General features: G+C 33.4%; 1 protein-coding gene across 5 annotated transcripts in view; it reads left to right on the top strand.

The window, feature by feature from the left end:
- The window catches only part of LNPK (lunapark, ER junction formation factor), an 85,958-nt gene that overhangs the window by 49,718 nt on the left and 14,499 nt on the right, over window positions 1–21,741 (top strand). For all 5 annotated transcript variants that reach the window (XM_047722248.1, XM_047722246.1, XM_047722250.1 and 2 more), the window contains 3 exons: window positions 11,127–11,339; window positions 19,909–20,014; window positions 21,411–21,481. In XM_047722248.1, the coding sequence (XP_047578204.1) occupies window positions 11,127–11,339; window positions 19,909–20,014; window positions 21,411–21,481 (390 nt within the window). The remainder of the gene's footprint in view (window positions 1–11,126; window positions 11,340–19,908; window positions 20,015–21,410; window positions 21,482–21,741) is intronic.

Raw genomic sequence — 21,741 nt, 5'->3', positions numbered from 1 at the left:
CATTCTGTCAGTTGTCTTTTGGTTTTGTTAACTGTTTCCTTTGCTGTGCAAAAGCTTTTGATCTTGATGAAATCCCAATAGTTCATTTTTGCCCTTGCTTCCCTTGCCTTTGGCGATGTTCCTAGGAAGATGTTGCTGCGGCTGAGGTCAAAGAGGTTTGTGCCTGTATTCTCCTCAAGGATTTTGATGGATTCTTTTCTCACATTGAGGTCCTTGATCCATTTGGAGTCTATTTTTGTGTGTGGTGTAAGGAAATGGTCCAATTTCATTTTTCTGCATGTGGCCGTCCAATTTTCCCAACACCATTTATTGAAGAGGCTGTCTTTTTTCCATTGGACATTCTTTGCTTTGTCGAAGATGAGTTGACCATAGAGTTGAGGGTCTATTTCTGGGCTCTCTATTCTGTTCCATTGATCTATGTGTCTGTTTTTGTGCCAGTGCCATGCTGTCTTGATGATGACAGCTTTGTAATAGAGCTTGAAGTCTGGAATTGTGATGCCACCAACTCTGGCTTTCTTTTTCAATATTCCTTTGGCTATTCGAGGTCTTTTGTGGTTCCATATAAATTTTAGGATTATTTTTTCCATTTCTTTGAAAAAATGGGTGGGATTTTGATAGGGATTGCATTAAATGTGTAGATTGCTGTAGGTAGCATAGAGGGAGTTAGCTTTTGATGGGAGCATGCATAGTTTGTCAGTAGTAAGGAGTGAAGACAGAGAACATGGGCCGATATAGGTAACTGGTGGGAATTGTCTTTTGATTGTATCTGTATTCTTAATGAGAGTGAGAATGGGGAAGATGATATTGGGGGCCTGAAGAGAATATATAAAATAAATCTCTAGTGGAGTGAGAGTAAATGGATTAGAACAATGTCGGAATGCCAGGGGACACTAATATCCACTTAAAGTTAATAGTTGTGAATCTGGGGCACCTGGGTGGCACAGTTTTGGTTAAGTATCCGGCTCGGTCTCAGCTCAGGTGTTGATCTCAAGGTCATGAATTCAAACCCCACAGTGGGATCCCACTACTTATAAAGAAGGAAAAGAAGGAAAAGGAAGGAAAGAAAGAGTAAATTAGGTAACAGTCATGAATTTAAAGCATGCTTGTACATGTTTTCCAGTTGTGTTTAGTTCTGTGTGGATACAGGTGTGAAGTAGGAAGAGAGTTGGTCTTAACCAGGGTTGGGGTTTTACTTAATGGATTAAATAAAGTGATAAAGGGGCAGAGGAGGTGAAATTGTTCACAAGGGAGTGACTATAACAGTGTCTTATGGGATCTAAGATGATCATGAAGGAAATAAGGACATGAGGGGAGGATGATGGACAAAGGTGTTGGGAATGTTAATAGAGGAGTCTGCAAACTACAAGATCTGTTTTATATGGCTCTTGACCTTAGAATTGGTTTTACATTTTTAAAGTGTTCTTTTTAAAAAAAATTTAATTTTTTCAGTGTTCCAATACTCATTGTTTATGTGCCACACCCAGTGCTCCATGCAATACATGCCGTCCTTAATACCCACCACCACGCTCACCCATCGCCCCACCCGCCTCCCCTCTAAAACCTTCAATTTGTTTTTCAGAGTCCACAGTCTCTTACAGTTCCTCTCCTCCTCTGATTTCCCCCAATTCATTTTTTCCTTTCCTTGTCCTAATGTCCTCCATGTTATTCCTTATGTTCCACAAGTAAGTGAAACCATATGATAATTGACTTTCTCTGCTTGACTTATTTCACTCAGCATAATCTCCTTCAGTCCCATCCATGTTGATACAAAAGTTGGGTATTCATCTTTTCTGATGACTGAGTAATATTTCATTGTATATATGGACCACATCTTCTTTATCCATTTGTCTGTTGAAGGACATCTAGGCTCTTTCCACAGTTTGGCTATTGTGGCCATTGCTACTATTGGGGTACATATGGCCCTTCTTTTCACTACATCTGTATCTTTGGCATAAATACCCAGTAGTGCAATGGCAGGGTCATAGGGTAGCTCTATTTTTAATTTTTTGAGGAATCTCCACACTGTTTTCCAAAGTGGCTGCACCAACTTGCATTCCCACCAACAGTGTAAGAGGGTTCCCCTTTCTCCACATCCTCTCCAACATTTCTTGTTTACTGTCTTGTTAATCTTTGCCATTTTAACTGGTATAAGATGGTATCTCAGTGTGGTTTTCATTAGAATTTCCCTGATGGCTAATGATGATGAACATTTTTTCATGTGTCTGCTAGCCATTTGTATGTCTTCATTGGAGAAGTGTCTGTTCATGTCTTCTGTCCATTTTTTGACGTGATTATCTATATTTTGAGTGTTGAGTTTGAGGAGTTCTTTATAGATCTTGGATATCAGCCCTTTGTCTGCAATGTCCAAAAAAATAAAAAAAGAAGAAGAATATGCAAGAGTAACTGTGTATGGTCCACAAAGCCTAAAATATTTACTATCTAATACTTCACAAAAAAAGTTTGCTGACCCCTTTAATAACTAATGGGTCATAGATCCTCTTGGAGTTGAAAGAATAACAGGGGAATTAATCTGGAAAAGTAACTGTGGTTTCAGAGAGGGGTGCTTGAACTTGAAAATGGTGCAGTTATCCCTAATGGCAAGGTTCTAGGATTTGGTTATGATTAGAAATCCTTAACAGACTCTCCTATATTTGTTTCAAAAGGAAGCTACATAGGCATTCTTTTTTACCTTTGAACATAACCCTGCATCTCTACTAATGAAATGTTTTTTCTACTAATGAAATTAACAAAAGAAAAGTCAATTGTATTCCCCCACAGCTAAATTTGAAATCAGAGTAAGTATTGTAGAAAAATTTAATGGCTCTAGAAAATGGATTATAATTTCCTTAAGTAGGTTTTTAGAGTTTACTTACTTGTGTTCCATGGCAGATATGGAAGATTAAAGTAGAATCACTAATCTTATATAATCTTGACAGCAAAGGGAATAATACTTCATATTTTGCTGTTTGGGGGGATGTATGTCTGATTAAGAAAATCTGGAAAACACTGGTAAAACAGTAAATTCACTTTTTTCGGGTGTTCTTAAGTGTTGTATCTATACCGTTACGGTTATCTATTGTATAAAAACACCCCAAAACTTAATGGCTTAGAACAACCTTAATTTGTTTTGCTCATGAATTTGTGGTGTTGTTGAGGTTTGGCTGAGATTGCTCATCTCTGCCTCATATCTCTTGGAGCTACCTGATTGGGCCCTGAAGATATACTACCAAGATGGCTTATATACGTGGCTGACAAGTTGGTGCTGGCACTTAGTTCCTCTCCACATAGACTTCTCTCATGGGGTCACTTGGATTTGCTCCAACCTGGTGGCTGGGTTCTAAGAGCAAGCAACCCAAGAGACAGAAAGTAGTCCAGAAAATTGGAGCCCCTATATTCTCTTGGTGAAGGGTAACAGAACACAGATTCAAGGGAGGAGACATAGGCATCCTCCCTCCCTCATAGGATGGCAAATCAAAGAATTTTGAACCTGTATTTTAAAACTCTACATGTACCTTAGTACAGGTAACAGAGGCATTTAGCTTCCCATCCATTTTTCAGTGTTCTTAAATGCCACCATTACCATGAACCCTTCCTGCATCCCATCACTGAATTTAATCTCCCCATTCTTGGACTCTCCATGGTACTTTGTTGGTTCCTTTTTCTATGGCATTTACCTGATATTTCATGATTTTGTGTTATCTTTGCTTGCCACCTCTATATGCAACTCTGCATTCCATTTGATAGTGCCTTACTCATAGTGGTTGCTTAATAAATGAGTTGAAGGAAATGAAAGAAATTTTTTTTTTAGAATTAGCGAATTTTGTTTAAATGTTATAAAGTAGTAATTTGCCAAATGGAACCTTGATGAACTGCAAGGTGCAGGTTGTTTAAAGTTGAAAGAGGTAGGAGACAAATTAAAGTGGAAATAGATAGTCAAGGTCATGAAAAAAAGTAAGTGTTGAGATAAAGAACTATAAAGCAAAACATATTCTGTTTTTAATTGAAATATAATTGGTATACAACATTAAATTAGTTTTAGGTGTACAACATAGTTATTTGACAATTGTGTGCATTATAAAAGACTCTCCAAGCCACGTGTAGTTACCATCTGTCACCAAAGTTAATGCAATATTGTTGACTATATTCCCTATAGTGTACTTTTTGTCCCAGTGAGGTCTTTTATAGTTGTAAATTTGTGTCTCTTAATCCCCTTCATCTAATTTGTCCCCCCACCACCATTCTCTGACAACCAACAGTTTGTCTCTGTATTTATGAGTCTGTTTTTCATTTTATTTGTTCATTTGTTTTTTTTTTTTTTTTAGATTCTACATATAAGTGAAATCATATGGTAACTTGTCTTTTTCTGTCTAACTTATTTCACTTAGTATAATACCATCTAGGCCCATGCATATTGTTGCAAGTGGCAAGATTTCATCCTTTTTGATGGCTGGGTAATATTCTGTTGTATGCATATGTGTGTGTGTGTATGTGTGTATCTGTTTATCTATATCATATCTTCTTGATCATTCGTCTGTTGATGGGCACTTAGGTTGCTTCTATATCTTAGCTATTGTACATAATGATACACTGAACATAAGGGTGCATATAACTTTTCAGAAAATTGGTGTTTTTGTTTTTTTCTGGTAAATAGAAGTGGAAGTTGTATGGTATTTCTACTTTAAATTTTTAATTTTTTTGAGGAAACTCCATATTGTTTTCCACAGTGATTGCACCAATTTACATTCCTACCAACAGTTTACAAGGGTTCCCTTTCTTCCACATCCTTGCCAACACTTGTTATTTCTTATCTTTTTGATACTAGCCAATCTAACTAGTGTGAGTTGATATCTCATTGTAGTGTTGATACTCATTTCCTTGATGATTAGTGATGTTGAGTTTCTTTTCATGTGTCTGTTGGCCATCTGTATGTCTTCTTTGGAAAAATGTCTACTCAGGTCCTCTGCTCATTTTTAAATTGTACTATTTGTTTATAAATAATATAAGCAAAATGTATTCTTAATTTAAAAAGCAGAAGAACAAAATAATAAACTAAAGGCTAGCAAGTGGTATATATGATTAGCATATTTTTTGCTTGAAGGTAGCTTATTTGTATGCTCTCAAGTTAGGCTGAAATTCTCAATGTAGCAGGCAACACTTATTCAGCTGATTAACAATTTTAATTCCGTCTGCTGTCTTAATTCCCCTTGCATGTAGCATAACATTTATAGGTTCTGAGGTTGAGGATGTGGACATGTTAGGGAGGCCATTATTGTGCCTACTACACCATCTAAGTTGGGTAATAGGCAGTTGGAAATTTGATATTAAAATGCAAGGGGAAAGTAAATTTATTTCATGGATGTTTATTAAGCTCATACTCTTGCTAGTTACTTGCCAAATCCTGGGGCTGCAAAGATGCATTTTTTTAAATCTGGGAGCTCTTGGTTCAAAAGAGTGTGCACATCTACATAATCTTAACATACTAAGGGCCACAATGAAGGTAGGTACAAATCATAAGGCATTATAAATTTTAGTAACAATTTGCTTTGAGAATGCATTGGGAAAGGACTCTTCAGGTCTACTTCACATGCAAAGATAAGAAAAGAGAAACAAGTTGTTACCTTGAGGGACTGCAAATAGTGCTATATGCCTGAAAAAGGGAGGTGGTGTTTATGTGAGGGAGGGATAATTATGAAGTATTTTGTATGCAACATTATGGAGTTTGGGACTTTATCTTATATGAAACATGGGAAGCCTCTGGAGGCTTTGCATTTTAGAACATTTTCTTTTCTTTTTTTTTTTCTTTCTTTCTTTTTTTTTCTTGGTAATATGGAGAATGAAAGGCTGAAGACATGGAGATAAGATTAAGATATTATCTAATATAGTAAAGAGTAAAAGGTCTGTACTATATAAAGTTGTGGCAAAGGAGTTGCAAAAGAAGAGATTTAGAAGATTATTAAGATTTAAGAGTAGATTGACAAGATTTGATGATACTAGATTTGGATAGTGGGGTCTGGGAGGAGGGGACCAGATATCACCTAGGTTTTTGGTAGCTGGGTAGATGTTAGTGTTTTACTCAAGATAAGAAACATAAGAATTGGAGTAGTAGCTTTATTTAGAAGATAATGGATTTGCTTTTGGCTTTGTTGAATCAAGTGACATCCAGGTGGTATGGTTTATAGGTAATTGATTATTTTATATGGAGCTCAGGAAAAAGGTTAAGGTTATAGGTACAGAGTAGGAATGATTGGGATAATAGAGGATATTCTTCAAACCATGGGACTGACTGAAATTGCCCAGGGAGAGAAAACAGATTAAGAAGGCTATGGCAGAACTCTAGGAAACATTAACACTTAAGGGTAGAAGGAGAAAGGAGGAACTCAGGAAAAAGACAGAAGGAATGATGAGAGTTAAAATCAGAATTAAACTGGTGTCTAGAAAGTTGAAGTGTAGTAGGGATGGCATCTGCTGTCATAGTCTGCAAAGGGGGTCAGGTTAAGTAGAAGACAAACGAAGTCATCGAATCTGATAGGTTGCAGAGTTGAGGAATGAAATGTTGGGGGAAGTTTTCTCTCTCTCTTTATTTTTCTCTCTTTCATTTCCTTTGCCTCTATGGGAGGGAAGTAGTTATGGAGTCATTTTGTTATTAAAAAGTCATCCACCTATTGAAAAAACAATTTAAATAGAGAAGTAGGGCAGAGGCTGAATTTAAAGTAGCTTATTATAAGTAGGATATGTAGAAGATGATACAGTCAACATAGACCTTAGAAAAAATTTTGAAAGCAAAAGGAAGAGATGCCAGGTGCATGGTCTTTATTATTTTGATTATTTAAAGGAATCATATAAATTTAAACAATAGAGACCAGAATTTTCATAAATTTTAAAATAGAAACTCTCCTGAAGCTATATCCCCACGTCTCACTTAACTACATTTAATAATCACTTACAAAGAGCCAAATTCACCCTAAATTAAAGAATCTCCACTTTTGCAAATGTGAATCATTCAAAGGCTTTTTCTTGATGCTTTTTCTTATGAGGCTTCGCACTGGACATAATGTTGAGAAAACCTTTGACCAGTGCTAGGGAAAATATGAGGATTGTCTTTGTAGTTTTGCCAACGCTCTTTAAAGAAATTTGAAACCCAGAGTGGATAGGGAACTGATGGTATTAGCTAGGATGAAAATCCAGGCCTCCTAACTATAGTGTGGTATTCTTCCTATTATAGCTTAATATCAAAACGAGGCTAAAACCCTCTACAAGTATGTAAGCAATCAGTTTTTAAAAATCTGATAAATCAAGAGAATTATTTGTGTTATAGAATATTTATTTCAAGAATTATTTGAGAGCAAGCCTAGAGTTAAGCTCGATTTAAGTTTTTGCATAAATTGTGAATTTATACATTTAAATACGTTCACAAATAAGTTTAGGGAAACATTTAATTTGTACATTAATGTTTACATTTTATATAAATTCTAGATTGGTTAGCTTTTGATTTATTGTGATCTCTGGAACCTTTAGATGAATACTACTTCTTATAGTTTTTGTTTATTAAGTACTTATGAAGTACCTATGCTTTGGTTAAGCCCTTCGCTTTGCTTATCTCATTTACTCTTTGTAACAACTATTAAGTGGGTAAGTATTGCTGTTACAAGGAAGCTGAACTGAGTTTTGTCAGCAACTTGGAAAAGGCTGCATATATATCTAATAAACAGGGTAGAGCTGAAATTTAAATCAACACACCTTGATCCCAGAGTCTGCTTTTTTTTCTTTGTAGTTTCAAGTTTTTATTTAAATTCCAGTTAACATACAGTGTAATATTAGTTTCAGGTGTAGAATTTAGTGATTCATCACTTATAGTACAACATCCCAGGCTCATCACAAGTGCTCTCCTTAATCCCTATCACCCATTTAACCCATCTCCACCCCCTCCCACCCACCTCTCCTACAGTGACCCTTAGTTCTCTGTAGTTAAGAGTCTGTTTTATGGATTGCCTCTTTTTTCTCCCTTTATGTTCATCTGTTTTGTTTCTTAAATTCCACATGTGAGTCAAATCATATGGTATTTGTCTTTAATTTATTTCAGACAGAGTCTATGCTTTTTAACAACTATCTTGTTTTATCATTTTTTTAACTGACTGATCCACTTAGGTGCCATTTTATCATTATTTTAAATTTTGTTTTCTTTTGTTTATTGTAATATAGAAGTTTCAAATCTCATTTAGATTCTGTTTGCTTCGTTTGGAATTTAAAAATACAGACACTGATAAGGATGTTGAAACATCATCTAGTCAAGAATTGAACTTACGCACCACTCCTTATGATACTTTACCAGATTGATGTGAAATGCTTCGTAAATCTTTTTTTGTGGAATGGTATTTTACATTTAAATGCAGGAAATGTTAACTAAAACCAATATAATACTTTGTTGAATACCAGGAAGTTTTTAGAGTAATTATATTACAAAGCATTTGTGAATGGCAAATAACTAAAAGTAGATAAATCTTAGATGTTTTAAATTGAGACTACCAGAATATTTCCTAACACCTTACCAAATATAGATTTGGTGTTGTATTGCTAGCTATTTTCTCCTATTGATAGGTAACTCTTTGTTATGTGCTTTTCCTTTGAAAACAATGGAACTATGTTTTCTCCCTTTCCTGACTCTCTTATATCATTTTTCTCCTTTTTCTGTCTAAATTTAGGTTCGGAAATTGTTAAGCCATGTCTCTTTCATGGAATGTTAGACATGGTGTCCTTTGTTAACCTAGCTAGTTATAGACCTCAACTTTTAGTAGTTCATGAGTGATATGAGTGATATATGTTAAAAGGGTACTTTAATTAATATTCCCAGGGTAGGTTCACATTCAGAGAAAGCAGTTTCAAGTCTTTGTTCAAGAAGTGAAAGAATAATAATTACTTTTAATATAGTTTGATACATGTTAAAGTTTTACTTATCTGGATGAAAAATGTCATTTTTTTGGAGTTAATCTTTTACCTGAAAATGGGCTAAAAAGTGATTTATAGTATTTGATACCTTGTTTTTTAAAAATTAATTTAAATGATCTAACCTTAATATAATTTCATTGATCTTAGTACCTTTTGCAACTTTTTATTTTTTATTTTTTTTTAATTTTTTTTTAAAAAGACTTTATTTATTTATTTGACAGAGAGAGATCACAAGTAGATGGAGAGGCAGGCAGAGAGAGAGAGAGAGAGAGGGAAGCAGGCTCCCTGCTGAGCAGACTCGATCCCAGGACCCCGAGATCATGACCTGAGCCGAAGGCAGCGGCTTAACCCACTGAGCTATCCAGGCACCCTTTTTTTTTTTTTTTTTTTTTTTTTTTTTTTTTTTTTAAGTAGGCACCACTGTGGGGCTTCAACTCACAACTCTGAAACTGAGTTGCATGCTTTACCAACAGAGCCAGCCAGGTGCCCCTCGCTACCTTTTGCAGCATTTCATAGCTTTCCTAATGTGTATCCACCTTTTAAGAGTTCCTTTGAGTAAAGATAATTAAGTAACCAGCTAATTTTCAGGAGATACTAGGATACAATTAGGTAAAATCTGAAAATTTCTATATAAACTGCATGAAAAATAGCCAGATATAAAGGTAGTTCCATTTATATAATGATGATCTGCTTGTAATTTATTATTTTAGTGGCTAGGTTAGAGACTAAATTAAGAGCCAGAGGAAGATTAGTTGGTCTTGGTAATTACAGCTTACTAACTGGTCATTTGAAAATACTTTGTGTGAAAACACCATCATCTGAGATATTATGTATTTGATAAATGTGAACTATCAATACAGACATCATTTAATCCTTGTAACAATTCTATTAATATTATTATCCTAAATTTACAGATAAAGAGATGTTAATGAAGTTAGCTCATCTGAAGTCTTGTAATGCTGTAAGCTACAGCCAGGATTCTAACCAAACTTTTCTGCCAGATTGTAGTAAACTGAAGCCTGATGCTAGAGCTATCTTTTAGTTGCAATGAACTGTTCATGAAAATCTTTAACTGTCAAATAGAGTCCAAATTTAAAGTATTTTGCTTCTGGATGTATGCAATTTTACCAGTCATGCCAATTAAAATTTAACTTGTTTAGTTTTAGCCTGCTGTTTCAGGATTTGTGATAATTTAAGTTAATATGTAGAATTAAAAAGCAATAAGCACTTCTTGAGATCTTACCATCAACAATCAAGTAAGGTATTGGTGGGAAGGGGAAATGATAGAATTGAATTTTGTGTTATGGAATAGGGGATCATGAAACTTTCTGTAAAGGGTCAGATAGTAAATACAGTAAATGACTCTGACAGCCATATGATTTCTTGTAAAGAAATCTTCTTACAGCTCTTCTACAGCAGCTATAGACAATATATAAACAAAAAAGCATTGTCGTGTTTTAATAAAACTAAAAAAAGGGGCGGGGGCCTGGATTTGGCACATTTACCAGCCCCCTTACAGAAAATCTTGTAATTTCTGCAACTAAAAGATAAGATTTATTTATGATGATACTGTTTATGCAGAGTGGAAGTTTTCCTTTACTGAATGTATTGGCAAAAAAAAAAAAATTACCAAAAAGACAGTAATAGTATAAAGGAGATTGGGAATAGTACCTAATAGTAAAGACTACTTTTCAGCATTTCTGTGACTGTTTAGATTAACTACCTCATAAATTATTTCATAATTCTGGAATATACTTATTCACTCATTTCTTAGAGTTAATGTTTTTCTTATCTTGAAGAAAGCTGCCATTTTCATCAGAGTTTTCACAAATTCTGATAAACTTACTTTCCTTTATCATAAATTATGAAGGTTTACCATAAAAAGGCATAACGCATAATTGGGTGATGATTTTATTTTATTTGAATTTATTTTGAAAAGTGATATCTGTAGATAGACTTAGATCAAGGCTTTTGATATATGTAGTTGGAAGTGTAGGATGAGAAACAGAGTAATCTGTTATAGTCAGTTTTCAATGTCACATCTTACAAACTTTTTATTATGAGAAGTTTTGACCCTACAGATGCTTTCTGGTGCTACAAAACTTTATTAAACATGAGTCATTTTGTGGTATTGGCCCTTACGGATATGAAATCAAAATGCACTTTTTAATTCTTATTCTCAGAGATTCGTCAGCGAACTGCAGCTCAGAGAAACCTTTCTCCAACACCACCAAGCTCTAGCCAGGGCCCTCCTCCACAAGTTCCAGTATCTCCTGGACCACCAAAGGACAGTTCAGCCCCTGGTGGACCTCCAGAAAGAACTGTTACTCCAGCCCTATCATCAAATGTGTTACCAAGACGTCTTGGATCCCCTGCTACTTCAGTGCCTGGAATGGGTAAACAGAGCACTTAATGTTATTTACAGTTTATATTGTTTTCTCTGGTTACCAATAAAACGGGCCATTTTCAGGCAGTATGGAAATGGCATTTCATTTGAAAATAGCAGAGCAGTTATCTGATTAAGCAGGAGTTCCATATTCAATTAGCCATAACTCTTTACAGCTGGCACCTTGTGATACTGAAACCTATTTCTTGAGCTCATTTAACTGTTATGGCTTCTTTGTTTAAATGGCAATAAAACTTTGTAGTATTCTGTAGTCAACGGTATAGCATATCTTTTTATATTCTGCTTTAGAATGGCTCCAGATTTATATAAAATGGGGATAGAAGAGAACACTTCTGGAATATATTCATGCTTTTTGCTAAGCTCTTCACATATATTTTTAAGCATGACAACATATTCCAGGAAGACTATTTCTGCATTGTGATATACAATACTATTGTTGCTAATATTGGCTGGTAGATTTTTCTTTTTCTTTTTTTTTTTTTTTTAAGATTTTATTTATTTATTTGACAGAGAGATCACAAGTAGGCAGATAGGCAGGCAGAGAGAGAAGGAGAAGCAGGCTCCCTGCTGAGCAGAGAGCCCAATATGGGCTCAATCCCAGGACCCTGAGATCATGACCTGAGCTGAAGGCAGAGGCTTAACCCACTGAGCCACCCAGGCATCCCTCGATTTTTCTCTTATTAAGCTGTCAGACCTTAGTATTTTCTGACAGATACTTTAGCATAAAGTTCTATTAAATTAACAACTGCCTTTTCTATTTCATTTCTTTGGATTCTCTTTTTTCAATGTAGATCTCTTTTTTCAAGGTAGATCTCTAGGGGAAGATTGCATTTTGGGAGCGTAATTGATTATATTACCCTGCAGCTTTCTTTTGGAGTGTAATGGGACATGGAAGTCTAATGCTTCAGCAGATCACGTTATTTTGTATAAATTTCCATGTCAGATTCTTGAATATGATAGTAAATTATTTAGTTATTTTAGGATATTTAATTCTAATTTAAATTACCTTGGTATTTCATGACTAATTACTAACATAATTTATAATGATTTTGAGGCTAGTCAGTAGTTGATATCGGTATTCAGGGCACTTATAATAAAAACAATTGAAATGTTACTGTAAGAGTGTTTTTTTTCCCCTGCCTTTCCTTCAAAGAAAAGGAGCATAAGATTTTAGAAAACTAAAAAACTATTAATTTATAAACAAATTAAAGCTGGCTACAAATGAAGTGTATATAAATCATAACTTTTAAAGTAGTTACTGAAAAAATGCTTGTAAACTTGACATATAATGATGTCACTTAAGGCAGCCATATATTTTGTGAAATTGAAAAAAATTAAGTTGATTGAAAATTATTTATCTTTCTCTTGTTATTTGATATACCCATAATTTGTGAAGTTCTTAGTGGTTTAATGTAAGAACTTTTTTTGTGTGAGAATGCGTGAATTATGTACATTTGTGTATCTGAGTTTTAAGGAAATCAAAGTTTAGCAACTTGTATAAAGTAATAAAAACTGTATTGCACATAAAGAATAGGGCTATAGAGGGAAAAATGGCCTAAATTTCATGATCATGTAAATAAAACATATTTTACTAAAGTTTTTAATTCATTTTTCATGTAAAAGACCTAAGTTGTGCATTGCCAAAAATATGAATGAGTTAAATGATTTCTTATAGAGAAGATTAATAATTCATTTTTTCATTATGCCATATTTGTGGAAGAGAATCAATTTAATGTGTATTACCACAGGGCTCCCATATGTTTGAAAATTAATAACCAGCAGGTACTTGATAATTTGCCAAGCTGTGTAAAAATGACCAGTATTCCTACAATGATTGTTCTTGATGTTTGTATTAATTACTGTTATCTATAATAGCATAGATATGAGGATATGTTATTTTAAAAGTTATTAGTATGCACAGCATTTAAGATATTTTTATGAAATCTGTTGTTTTAAGTATCCAGATTCCTTTATGGACATTTTCATTTTAAACATACAGAAGTTAAATATTCCAGCAAAAGTGAAATTGACTTAAATGCTTTCAAGATATCATTTGGCATACTTATTCAAGTTGAAAATTTGATAATGGGGGATGACACTTAATGTCTGCATTCAAATTTACTTTTTGATTGTAAATGATTGAATGTTGTTAATACAAGTAAACTAACAACTTATCTGATGAAATCTGAAAAATGTTCTTGATTTGTTATACAAAGAACTTATTCTAGAACCTAAATTTCATTTGTTAACTGTTACAATTTTGACATCATTTGCCCGTTTTTAGATGGCAACAACTTTTAGGTTTGTGATTATTTACAAGGCACATCTCTTTTTATTAGCGTTTAAAATATTAATACAGTATTGCTACTCTAAAACTATTCTTGAGTACTTTAAAGTTTTGTCACAGGTGTTTTGAAAACCTTGTATCCTTATACTGTAAGGCTTAATCCAACAAGGCCTCTTTTTGTTGCAAAGTCTTTCTATGAGGTCTCTGTGTAAACCTTCATTGCTGCCTGTCTCATTGTTTATCCTGCTTTGCTTTACAGAGGCAAACATCACTCATTTATTTTATTCTCTCACTTTCTTCTCAGTGCTGCCTTCTGTGTTGTCTCTTAGTTCAGAGTATCTCCTACAAACAGTTCTTTTTCAGTTTTCAAAGATTGTGGAGTTAAAATTCATAACTCTTTATTTTTGTTAATGTTTTTATATGATGTAAATCATTAATTAAAACTAGATTATTCTTCCAGTCTCCATTTGTCTCTTCTGATATTTCTTAGCTTATTACATGAAGACAGTATATCTTTTTAGTTAGATCTCCAGTTTTTCTTAGCAGTGTTTTGTAGTGTGCAATATATAGATTTTACACATTTTCTTGGTTAAATGTGTATGTAATTATTTACACTTTTTGAGCCTATTGCAAATGGCTTTGTTTTACTATCTCTAGTTATTCATTGCTAATACACTTAGAAATACAATTGATTTTTGTATATTAGTCTTCTATAATCTTGCTAAACTTAATAGTTTTATTAGTTTTTTAGTAGATTTTATAGTATTTTCCATAGACTATCACATTGTGAATAAAGATAATTTTTCTTCTTTTCTAATCTGGGCTCCTTTATTTCTCATTCTTGCTTATTACACAACCTAGAACCTTTGGTAAAATGTTGAATAGAAGTGGCAAAAGTAGGGGAGCCTGGCAGGCTCAGTTGGTGGAGCTTGTCACGCTTCATCTTGGGGTTGTGAGTTCAAGCCCCACATTGGGTGTAGGGATTACTTAAAAATAAAATCTTTAAGGGGCGCCTGGGTGGCCCAGTGGGTTAAGACCTCTGCCTTCGGCTCAGGTCATGGTCCCAGGGTTCTGGGATTGAGCCTGGCATCAGGCTCTCTGCTGAGAGCCTGCTTCCCCCTCTCTCTCTGCCTGCCTCTCTGCCTACTTATGATCTCTGTCAAATAAATAAAATCTTAAAAAAAATAAATAAAATCTTTTAAAAAAAGAAGGAGAAGTGGAAAAGCAGACCTTCTTCCTTATTGCTGATCTTAGGAGGAAAGCGGTTACCTTTTCACCATTCAGCCTGGTGTTAGCTGTAGGGTTTGTTGTTTTGTTTTACATAGATAGCTTTTATCAGGTTGAGGAAGTACCCTTCAATTTCTATTAGCTGAAAGTTTTTATCAGTAATGGAGGGTGGATTTTATCAAACATTTTTAATGTATCTATTGAGATGCTCATATAGGGTTTTAGTTTATTTTTTGTTTTAACATCTGTTAATATAGTGAAATACATTGATTGATTTTTAAACGTTGGACTACCTTGCTTTCCTGGGATAAATCTGACTTAGTCATGGTGTTTTAATTTTTGTATATATTGTTGGGTTTGATTTACTAAAAGTTTGTTAAAAATGTTTACATCAATGTTCCTTAAGAATATTGGTCTGTAGTGTTTTTTTTTTTTTTCCTCTTGCAATGTCTTTTTTCTGGTTTGGGTATCAGAGGTATAAGAAGGTAGTCTCTCATCTTCAATTTTATAGAAAGTTTTGTGTAGAATTTATATTATTTTTTCCTTAAATGTTTGGTAGAATTTGCAGGTTGAAGAAGCTGGGTCTGGTGTTTTCTTTGTGGAAGGTTGTATTATTTTTTTATTTGTTTTTAACTGAAGATTCAATTGAACAAAATCTACAGAAATCTCTTAGGAACATAGATAATAAAAAGTTCTTTTTAAATTTTATCATGTTGAATAATTATTTCTTATTGAGTAAGCTGTGGTAATTTGCTAGTCTTTCAAAGGATTTCTCTATTTCATGTAACTTTTGAGTATATTGGCATAAAATTACTTATAATATACTTGTAAACTATTTAGATTTATGCCATTTCTCTCATTCCTGATATTAGTATTTTGTATCTTCCCTTTTTTCCCCCTGATTAGTCTGGCTAGAGGTTTATCAGTTTTGATATTCTCAAAAGAACCAGATTTTCTCTATTTTTGTATTTTCTATTTTATTTTTACTCTTTATTATTCTTTAATCCTGTTTATCTTGGGTTTCATTTGCTCTTCCTTTTTCGTTTCTTAAGGTGGAAGCTGAATTCATGAATTTTAGATTTATCCTCTTTTAGAAGACCAGTGCTCTAACCCTTGGGCTATAGGGCCTATCCTCTTTTATAGATGTTTTAGTGTTACACATTTTCCTTTACCTACTGCTTTAGCTGCGTATCATAAATTTGATATGTTGTTTTTTCATTAAATACTTTCTGACTTCCATTTTAATTTTTCTTTGCATCCTTGGTTATTTAAATGGATGTCAGTCTCCAAATATTTGGAGATTTTCTTGATGTCTTTCTGTTGCTGATTTCTAATTCAATTCTGTCATGGTCAGAAAACATAGCTATGTATTGTTTAAATCTTCTGAAATGTACTGAGGCTTGTTTTATGTCTCAGAATATCATCTGTCTTGGTAAATGTTTTATATTTAATTGAATATATATATTCTGTTCCTGTTGGGATAGAGTGGCTATAAATGTCAGGATAAGTTAGTAGCACATAGTGTTGTTCAGGTCTTCTATATCATTACTGATTTCTGTGTTTATTCTTTCAGTTATTGAGAGAAAGCTGTTGAAATCTCCAACTGTACTATTGTGTGTGCATATATATAAATATGTATATAGTATTGTATATATATACACACAAGTATATATATATATATATAACATATATACACACACACTGTAGATATGTATTTGTCTATTTTTGTAGTTTCTGTTAATTTTTTGCTTTATGTGTTTTGATGCTCTCTTATGATGCACATATATATTTAGGATTATTATGCTCCCTTGATGAATTGACTCCTTTGTCATTATAAAATTACTCTTTTTATCCCTGATAGTATTGTTTGCTCTGAAGTCTGCTCTGTTTGCCATTAATACAGATACTCCAGATTTCTTTTGATTAGTGTTAGTATATTTATATATAGTTTCTATCATTTGTTTATTATTACTTTTAAAGGATTTATTTATTTTAGAGGGGGTGGGAGAACATGAGTAGAGGGAGGGACAGAGGGAGAAAGAATGCCAAGGAGACTCCACACTGAGTGTGGAGCCTACCATAGGTCTCAAGCCCACAACCCTGAGATCACAATCTGAGCTGAAACCAAGTGTTGGATGCCCAATCAGCTAAGCCACCCAGATGCCCCTCTGTCATTTATTTTAACGTATTTGTGTCTTTGTATTTAATTTTTTTCTTGTAAGCAACATATATCAGGTCTTGCTTTTTTATTCTGACAATTTGTGGCTCAGTAATGAGGATGTTCAGACTACGTACATTTAACAGGATTGGTATATTTGAGTTTGAGTTTAAATCTTCTATTTTATCTTTTTTCATTGCCTAACTAGCTATATTGCTTTTTCATATTAGTGGGTCTTTTGGGGTTTGCAGTGTATTTGTTTAACTTACGACAGTTTATCTTCAAGTAATATAACACCAGCTCACAAACAGTTTGAGAATCTGACAACAGTATACTTACATTTCTCCTCTCTTGGCCTTTGTGCTATTGTTGCCATACATTTTACTTCAATATACTTAATAAACCCTACAATGAATGATTATTTTTCCTTTGAGCTATCAATTATTTTTTAAGAGTTTTGGATATTTACCCACATGGTAACCATTTCAGTTGTTTCCTTTGTACTACTTCTTTCTGTGTGGTGTCATTTTTCTGTCTTTTAACATTTTTATAGTGCAGTTCTGCTAATGATGAATTCTTTCAGTTTTGTATGCTGAAAAGCCTTCATTTTTCTTTCATTTTTCTTCTCTTTTTTAAAAAGATTTTATTTATTTGTTTGACCGACAGAGATCACAAGTAGGCAGAGAGTCAGGCAGAAAGAGGGGAAGCAGGCTCCCTGCTGAACAGAGAGCCCTATGCAGGCCACGATCCTAGGACCCTGAGATCATGACCTGAGCTGAAGGCAGAGGCTTGAACCCACTGAGCCACCGAGGCATCCTTGCTTTCATTTTTAAAAGTTATTTTTATTAATACAGAATTCTAAGTGATAGTTTTTCTTTGCTTTGCTCTCTTTTGGTTCGCTTATTTTCTGGTGAGAAATCTGTCATTCTTACCTCTGTTTCTCTCTATAAAATATATCTTTTTCTGACTATGCTATGATTTTCTCTTTATCACTGGTTTTAAGTAATTTGATTGTCTGTGCCTTGGTGCAAAATTATGTTTCTTGTGCTTAGGGTTTGTTGATATTCTTGTATTTGTGGGTTTATAGATTTCATCAAATTTGGAAAATTTTTGTGCATAATTTCTTCAAGTATTGTTTTCTTTCCCCCTCTTATAGACTCCAATTATATCTATATTAGGCTGCTTGTTGTTGTTCCACAGCTTGCTGATAATTTATTTAAAAAAATTTTAGGCTTTCCTTTGTGTTTCATTATGTATGGTTTCTATTACTGTATCTTCAAGTTTACTTCCACACACCCTATAATGTCCAAACAGCTATTCATCCCATCTGCAGATTTTTCACTCTAGACCTTGTAGTTTTCATCTGTAGAAGTTCAGTCTGGGTCTTTTGAATTTTTTTTCCATGTCTTGATTACCACACTGAATCTTTCCTCTAGATTCTCAATCATATCAAATATGGTCATAATAAATGTTTTAATATATTTGTATATTAATTCTATAAACTGTCATTTCTAGGTCATTTTTGGTTGATTTTTCTCATGGGTTGTATTTTCTTGCTTATTTGCATGTCTAATAATTTTTCATCTGATATCAGGCATTACGAATTTTATCTTATTGAATGCTGGATGTTTATGTCCTTATACAAAGGTCCTCTGACTACATAATCCAGTAACCTGTGAGTTATGATGTTTTCCACTTTGGCTGGTGAGAACATGCAGCACTTTGGCTCCATGTGAACACTGTTACCTTTAATATTTGGGGGCAGTTTTTTCTGTATACTCAGACGGTTTCAGTATACACATGCACCAGTCAGTAAGATGTTGAACAGTCTTGGGGCTCCTCTGTAGAGCTTTGGTGTTCTTGCTCTCTGCATTCTTTTTCTATGAACCTGCCTTGGTCTCTCCAGAGTTCCAGCTTTATCTCCTCAAACTCAGGGATGCTTATACATTTCAGCTGATTTACTTTCCTAAGCTGTTGCCTGGAAATTTTCTCCAGGCAACAAGCTGGAGCAGTTGTAGGACTCTTCTTATTCTCTTTTGGTCTCTTGGGGATCTTTATCCTACATTGTTTAATACCCAGCGTCTTAAAAACTGTTTCATGATATATTTTGCACAGTATTTTAGTTAATTTAGGTGGGAAGGTAAATTTGACCCCGTGACTCTATTATTGCCCCAAATAGAAGTCCCATAATCTTCTAATTTGTTATTACATAAGATTTTAAGAGTCTGGACATTTTATTTATTTATTTATCTATCTATATTTTAAAATGTTTTATTACTTGTATAATCCTACAAAAATATATTTAGTTTTATCTATCCATACATGTATATACATGTTTTTAAATTTTTATTTTTAAATTATTTTTAAGTTTTAGTTAACATGCAGTGCAATTCAGTAGAATTCAGGAATTGAATTCAGTGATTTGTCACTTATATACAATACCCGGTTCTCTTCACAACAAATGCCCTCTTAATAAGGGTGTGGGCACTTAAAACAATTAGTTTGGGAGGCAGGTGGGTGAGCCTGGTGGTGGGTATTATGGAGGGCACATATTGCCTGGAGCACTGGGTGTGGTGCATAAACAATGAATTCTGGAACACTGAAAAGAAATAAAATGAAAAAAAATTAGTTTGTACAGAGCCCAACATAGTTTCATTTTTTAATAGTTTATGTTGATGGTTTTGACCTAGAACTTAATTTAACATTTTTTTTGTAGTATAATATTTTTAATGAAAACTCTAATGCTCTGAAGAGATGTAGTTTTCTTTTGTTAAAATTTTTCAAAAGTTCTGACAAAAGTTCTGACAAGCATGGGTAGTACTTGGTAACTGAATTAAAATTTAAATGTATTTTATACAAATACATAAATATTTCTTTATTTACTAGGTCTTCATCCTCCAGGTCCACCTTTAGCAAGGCCCATTCTCCCGCGAGAAAGAGGTGCTCTGGATAGAATTGTTGAATATTTAGTTGGTGATGGTCCACAGAACAGGTAATGCTTATTAAAGTGGTAGGTAAATAAAAATGAGGAAAAAGTTTATTGGTCAGGGCGTGTGTGTGTGTGTGTTTATGCAGTAGATGTTCTACAGTTCTGTGGCTCCTATTTCCTGATTTTAGAACATAATAGAATATTTTATAGCCCTGCAAAGACTACATATTCAGTTGTTTTTCAGTAAGAATTTAGATAAAGTATCTAGATAAAATATAATCAAATCAAATCAAATCAAAGAGAAAACAAAATAATATTGTATGACATTTTATTTTTTATTATTTATTTTTAAAATTTTATTTTATTTTTTCAGGGTGTATGACATTATTTTTAGAGAAACTGTGTCATTTTATGAAACTTTTAAGCTTGAAGAGCAAACAAATAGTGAAAAATTGGTAGGCTGTAAGAAATGGAGTTTTATAGATGTCAGTACTGGAATGGGTGATGGTGATGATTTTAATAATGATGAAGACAATTTACATATGTTTGACACTTTTAGTTCTCAAAATGCTTTTCCACTTATTGTCTTATTTGATTTTTATAATAACCAGAGGAAGATAGGGATGATGTGAGCAGAGCAACTGTCATAGTGTAGACTTCTAAAAAATACTTAGGATAGTAGAGTAGATATTGACAAGGTTATGGTGAATATTATCATTTTAATAAAAGGATGAATTTAATGTTAGTATTATAAATCATATGTATATATTTTATATATATATATTTAATGTTAGTATTATAAATTATATATATTATATAATTATATATAATATATGTAATTATAATTTATATATGTATATATAATATACAGTTATAAATTGTATATTATTCAAAACAGACAAGTTGTTGTTTGATAGGGCCAAGTATTTGTTAAGCGTGTACACAGAGAACAGAGAGAGTATATAAATAGAAAATGAGGAAGATGTAACCTGGGATAGGTATAGAAATCATGATATATGTGAAGTTAACCTTTGGATTAGACTAAGCAAATTAAATTCATTTCTTTATACAGACTTCTCAGAGGTTTTAGTAACATTCATTGTGAATCTCTATGGGGTTCTATCTTTTCCAGTTGTATCTGGCTACAGATTTGGAGTCTGACATCCCCAGAAATACATGTTAGGAAGTAACTCAAATTTAAGTGTTCTGTCATCGGATATGTTTCTTTTAACTTTGCTTAGTTTGTTTTTAATTTGGTGTATAAATTATATTTTAAAAGGGCTGAAATTTTGACTGTTATATTTAAAGAGTATTGTTCATTGTTTACTAAGTAACATCTAAACTGTTATGACATATTCTGCTGTGCTAAAATATAAGTTAGCTGTGATGGCTAAAGTAACCTTTCCATGGGCTTTGTCTGCATTTGTAACTGACATGTTCATTTTTCCTTTTCGTATAGGTATGCCCTTATATGTCAGCAGTGTTTTTCTCATAATGGCATGGCTTTGAAAGAAGAATTTGAATACATTGGTAAGAATTATTGGGCAGTTAGATTTAAATATTTTACTCTTAAATATTTCATTCTATGCCAGTTCCTATGTAATGTCACATTGTTTTAGGTGCTATCCCTGTATGTATTTTTCAGGCATATTGTTCTTACTTTAGAACACAGAGCAAAGCAGGAAAAACAATGCAGTTGTTTTCCTCATACAGTGTACAACTTCTAGGTCAGTTTTCTCAAACTTCACTGTGTAACAGAATCACCTGAAGCACTTTTAAAGATTATCATG

The sequence above is a fragment of the Lutra lutra genome, chromosome 3 (genome assembly GCF_902655055.1).
Source record: "Lutra lutra chromosome 3, mLutLut1.2, whole genome shotgun sequence".
Taxonomy (NCBI): domain Eukaryota; kingdom Metazoa; phylum Chordata; class Mammalia; order Carnivora; family Mustelidae; genus Lutra; species Lutra lutra.
This window is presented reverse-complemented; position numbering and strand designations above follow the sequence as displayed.